This window comes from Glossina fuscipes, unplaced genomic scaffold, assembly GCF_014805625.2.
Source record: "Glossina fuscipes isolate IAEA_lab_2018 unplaced genomic scaffold, Yale_Gfus_2 61535, whole genome shotgun sequence".
NCBI lineage: Eukaryota > Metazoa > Arthropoda > Insecta > Diptera > Glossinidae > Glossina > Glossina fuscipes.
In genome coordinates this window covers 12,538-18,394 of record NW_024003747.1, presented here as the reverse complement: position 1 = coordinate 18,394, position 5,857 = coordinate 12,538, and the positions used below count along the sequence as shown (strand labels likewise).

The 5,857-nt window shown below is 33.8% G+C and overlaps 1 protein-coding gene across 1 annotated transcript; it reads left to right on the top strand.

Moving 5' to 3' along the window:
- The first annotated feature begins 794 nt into the window (after nt 1–794).
- Nucleotides 795–4,947, top strand: LOC119643698 (gonadotropin-releasing hormone II receptor). Its single transcript, XM_038043109.1, is given in 6 exon segments — nt 795–1,681; nt 1,825–2,008; nt 2,699–2,901; nt 3,243–3,379; nt 4,466–4,516; nt 4,518–4,947. Coding segments are annotated over 6 exon segments (1,368 nt in total). The 5' UTR covers nt 795–964; the 3' UTR covers nt 4,594–4,947.
- Nucleotides 4,948–5,857: the final 910 nt, after the last annotated feature.

Genomic DNA, 5,857 nt, shown 5'->3' with positions numbered 1-5,857 from the left:
GGATCGGTTCAATTTTTTGACCACTCTTTTTTGACCCTATTTTGAAAAGTCGTTATATGGAAAAAATTACAATTTTCAAAACTTTCCCGACAGAAGTCGCTAAGTAATAGCATTTCGGCATTTTAAATTGGTAACCTTTGGACCGGCTTTGGCAAGTTTTAAACCTCCTCTCATGTAACGAAAGCTGAAGTTGATACGACAAAAAAGTCGAATTTTCAATGCTTCATGATAGAAAGCAAATCATAATAAGGATTTAAGATAAAAAAATTAGCTGCACCAAATTTGGACCATCTCGGTCTATTTTTTGGATGCTGCCCTATGTATAGATGTTCACGAAAATTGATTCTTTGTAAGGCAAAAATGTCTAAATTTCAATATATTATAATGAAACTTAACCCATAATGCTGATTTAAGATAAAAAAATTCGCTGTACCAAATTTATATTATATATATATATATACGCTATGTAACGATTTGCACGAAAATTTTTGCTTTTTAGGGCAGACAAAACGAAGTTTTGATATTTTATGACAAAAATTCATTCGTAATTGTAGTTTGATATAAAAAATAACTATGTTGAATTTTGAATAGGTACCACAATTTTTAAACTTCTTGGGCCCAACCATTCTCACGGAAAGTAAGCTTATGTTCGCAAAAAGGTCTAATTTATAATTCGCAGTCCCATAATAAAATTTTCACTTGTTTTAATTTCCTATATAAAAAAAACTGGTCCAATAATTTATGTATTTTTACTACATAAAAAAATTGAGTACATAATGTAAAATTATAATTCTTGGTTCCTAAGTTGTAAAAACAAAATTATATTTAAAAAAAAATTGACGAAGTGAATAACGTCTTCAATGCAAACTTAGCCAGAATTTCGAACTTAGGTGAACTGACCAACGCAGCTGGCGATGTAACAATAAACTTAACAGAAACACTTATCCATTTTACCAACAGTGCAATGCATTTCTTGCACAACAATTTTAACTCTACCTTAGATTCTCGTACTGCAATTATGGCTCAAATGATATCTCTCGCTTCTCCAGCAAGAATGCTTTTTGGGTGGCTTAAACAGCAATATCAATTAGCCTCTTTCAAGATAACCGACAGTGCTCTAAAGGAATTATTACAAAACCTGTCGTATCGAAATGACACCATTATAAAGGCCACTTCAAAATCTTCCTTTGAAAACGTTGATGGAATGGATGATAACGGAATGCGGCGAGAGGAACATGCTCCACAATTAACGACATCTGCGATGATTAAAGTTTACGTTTTATCTTTTATGGCTCTTTTCTCATTGGTTGGCAATATCTTGACCATGTGGAATATTTTCAAGACACGCATTTCACGTCGAACCTCGCGACAAAACTGGAGTGCTATTTATTTTCTTATATTCCATCTATCAATTGCTGACCTTTTAGTGACCGGATTTTGTATAATTGGTGAGGCTGCCTGGTGTTATACGGTGGCATGGGCGGCAGGTAATTTAAGCTGCAAACTTGTGAAATTTTTTCAAATGTTCAGTTTATATGTGTCGACCTACATTTTGGTGTTAATTGGGGTCGATCGTTGGATTGCTGTTAAATATCCGATAAAATCATTGAGTATGGCAAAAAGATGTCATCGTTTGTTGGGAAGCATATATGGACTTTCGTTTTTCTTAAGCTTGCCACAGGTAAGTAGAAAGTATCTAAGCAAAAAAAATTATTCTACGATTGACTTGCTAGCTAACTTTGTAATCTGATGCCTTTCATCGAAATCTTATAATTAATAGGCCTATTATCTTAACAAATTTAATTTTATAATTTTCATTTCTAGTTTTTCATATTTCATACCGCTCGTGGTCCCTTTATTGAAGAGTTTTATCAATGCGTTACGCATGGATTTTACACCGCAGCGTGGCAAGAGCAATTTTACACGACTTTCACATTGATATTTACATTTATTTTACCGCTCGGCACTCTGTTTTGTACCTATTGGTCAACGTTTTACACTATTTCAAGTTAGTATTGGTAAGATAAAACCTAATAAATAACAACATAAGTCCAGCAATACGGATAATCAAATACAACTCCATCTAATTCAATTCTCCGTTCCTTTTCTTCATAACATACCAAAAATTATACTTTGGTTTCACAAAACATAAATTGACGTGGTCCAAACTGCTCGAAGCGAATTTTCTCGTTAAATTTTTAACGTTTTTCACTTATTTTTACCATAAAATATTACAAATTCGACTAGAGGTTTGATTTTCATGGGAATCTTTATAAGGGTAAGAAATAGATCTACATGCTTCGAATCACTATCTTGGACCGACCTTCACTATAAAATATTAAAAGTTAGGCCTTGTTGCCATGTAAGGGCATATATTTCTTGGAGATGGGAGGTCGCGCGAAACGTTTGTAAATTGGGAATTTTAAAGAACACTCAAAAAGTTGCTTGCATAGATTTTAGTCGGGCAACATAAAAATTGAAGTAAGTGGCCCAAATCACTAATCAATGTTAAATCGATTGAAATTTATTTCAACTCGGTGTTTGATACATATGGCGACTTCTTAAAAAGTTTCCATTCCGTATGCCTGCATCGTACCAAAAGCCAAGTAAACATTGCGCGTATTTGTATGTGCATATTATAGCTCGTTGTTATAAAATTCCAAATGCATAAGTGTGTCCTTCAAATTTCATTTTTCAGATAGTGAGAAAATCTTTCAAAATTCTACACAGGACGCTTGCACCACGCAACCACTAAGGCAAAGCAATCGTCAACGTCTTATCCACAAAGCAAAAATGAAATCATTACGTATATCTGTAGTAATAATAATCGCATTTTTAGTATGTTGGACGCCGTATTATGTTATGATGGTTATTTTTATGTTTTGGAATCCCGATATAAGGGTAAGTAAAGGATAAAAAGTGATATTTTCTTGAAAAATTTTAATGGAAACGCCGCGCTTATGATGCACGCAATTAACCTACTGCTAATTGTTGTGCATCTAACAAGATTGACTGTTCTGACTCTACGTCGTGCACATGCATTGTTCAACATTGACGGCATCGCTTGCATATATTGTCGTATTTATGGGCTTTTAATTACTAGTTACAACACTAACAAACGACTAAGTCGCTCATCCTATACTATCCGTTGCGAGTTTCCAGTATCGTCACGAGCAAGCCAGCAAATGATGTTAAATCAGATTAAGATAATAATTCGCAATAATTACATTACTTTTTTACAGTTGGGTGAGGATCTACAGTCAGCAATATTCTTTTTTGGAATGTCGAATAGTCTAATAAATCCTTTGATCTATGGTGCTTTCCACCTATGTCCGACCAAAAGGACTATTAAAAAAAACCGCAACAATGACTTAAATAAGTAAGTGAAACACGCAAAAGCAACTCTGGAGCTTAAGTAGAAAGAGGTCTTTTTTAGAATAGACGAATATTAAAATTGATTATTACTATTTTATTTAACTTAGATTGATTCAATTTTAATTTTTTTTTTTTTTGTTTTTTTGGTATACGAAAGAGGCGTAAATCAAATTTTTTGTCTTTGTAATTTTATTTTACAATTTTCTCTACAATAGGGATTCCTAATATGTACTTATGGAAGACGGTCTTTCAAAAAGAGGTGTCATTTTAAATCACTCACACAGGTGAACCGTTTGGAGAGATATGTGGTAGGTGGTTCCATTCTACTAAAAATAAACGGTACCAACATATATCCACAGTCTCAATAAACATCAATAGTATCAGCTTCAGACCGAAAAGATCAATAAACATTGTTCCGTATGGATCTATTTACAGTATTGCAGACACGACAATCTTGTTCGTTTCTGTACGTAGACGGATGAAAATTAGCCTGCTCACTTAGATTAATTTTGTTTACATTGTCAGCAGCCTGTCAGCCAATACCCAGCGAATATATTGAAAACCTCTTAGCTTGTTCTGTTAAATGTTATTAGAATATCTTTGACAGTTCAAATACTTGCGAAATTTAAGATGACACCTTTTGGGGAAAGAGCCTTTGTTTATTTAATCAAAGCGATCGCCATAATTACTTTAGTCACATTCAATAATCTCTCTCTTTATTGAAATCAGTGGTACGATCTTAGAAATTTTTTTAGAACATCTGATTTGTTCTGATTGGATAAACCTGTTATTATTATTTTATTTCCAATACTGATCGGATAATTATGTTATAAGCCACTTCGGCCCCCTATTTAGGTCTGAACATTGCCGTTAGATGCCGTTACATCGCATTTTCTCAGTAAAAGCATATTTTTCAAAATCTGTGTTATGTATGGAAATATACTTCGCTGAAATAACAATAAAAACAAATCTTTGTCTACATTATATATAAGTTTTTACTTTTTTTTGCCTTTTATTTATTTATTTATTTATGTTTTTGTTTCATTTATTTACTACGTTTTGCTCTAACCTAAAATTCAAACTTTCCAAGTTTCACTTTTAGACGTGATTTGCAGAGAACATCCTCCATGTTGACGGCAGTTTGACTGTAATGGGCGCACAGTGCAAACGTATCGTCAAACTTACTTCTGTCGAATTATTAGTGGTGATAAAAAATAGGACCTTAGCGGAGCGAAGGCTTTAATTAATAAAAACATCGAAGAAATAGCTGGAGGTGTTTGGCACTGCATTTAAAGAGCACCATATTTCTATCGGGGCGTAAAATGAAGCCGAGTTCATTTTCATTTAACGATTTACAAGACTGGTTTAAAACATAATAATTCATTTTTAAGCTTAAATAAATAATTTTTTTATATTGAATTAAAAAAACAGATTCTGAAAGTATTTTAAGTCTCAATCTATCTTCGCATTTACCGGACTTAAATAAAGTAAGAATTATTTATTTTGTTCACACACAGAAATAACTTTGGAAGAGTTTTTCCGTTGCGTTTCGCTTCATTCCATTTGGAAATCGCTTGGAATTCTTAGGTATAACGGATGGTGATACGTGTAAATGTAGTCGTAGACCCCCCTCATTGGTATATTGAAAGCATTGGAAAAATTAGTGAAACATTGCTGACAAACAAAAAATTTAAACGCAATCCTGCCATTCCCTAGAAGTATTCAAAGATGATAGAAATACTGATAGAAATACTATACAGGTGCATTCCATTGGGCTTATCCAACTTGCTTACTAAGACAGCACTCAAGCCCGGATTATATTAAATGCATTTTCAAGTCCCTTAAGTTGTCCTGCATCTCGGAAAGTATAGAGATGTCATCTCTCTTGCTTTTCCTTTCGAGGGCTTCACAGCCCTGTCTAAAAATTACGTCAATTTTTGCATAAAATATAATTAAACCCTGTTGAGATAGCTTTATGAAATCTTGGGTCGCATATTCCATCCTTAGCGTCGCTGTTTTCCATTTATGAACTATTAGCGCAGCATTTGGTTCCTGCTGTTACAAACTTTAAAACTTAAAACCAGATTTCTCTTGCATGATTACTTTGCTATAATACCTACCTTGAAGCACCTATCCCTCGTGTTTTAACATTGCATTCAGTTATTTATGAAGTTTTCCCACAATTCCCTGTAACCATTGAGACGCGACTTTAGTGCGTTCATATTCGGCTATGTAAGAACTCGGTAAAATATTATGCATAGGAAGTCTTGTAAGACATCCAAGGAGCAGGGTTTCATAGCCTCAATTGCACCATGCGAAACGCTGACTTTTGCTTAGAACCGTCAGCACTGCTTTTCTTCACACCTTAGAACAGAGCTTTGTCGACTTATAGTGATATAAGACCATAATGTCGTTCTATTGATTGCGCGCTATGTTTTACTGAAATGGCTCTGAGTCAGGTGCTTAAACATCCTATTTCAGC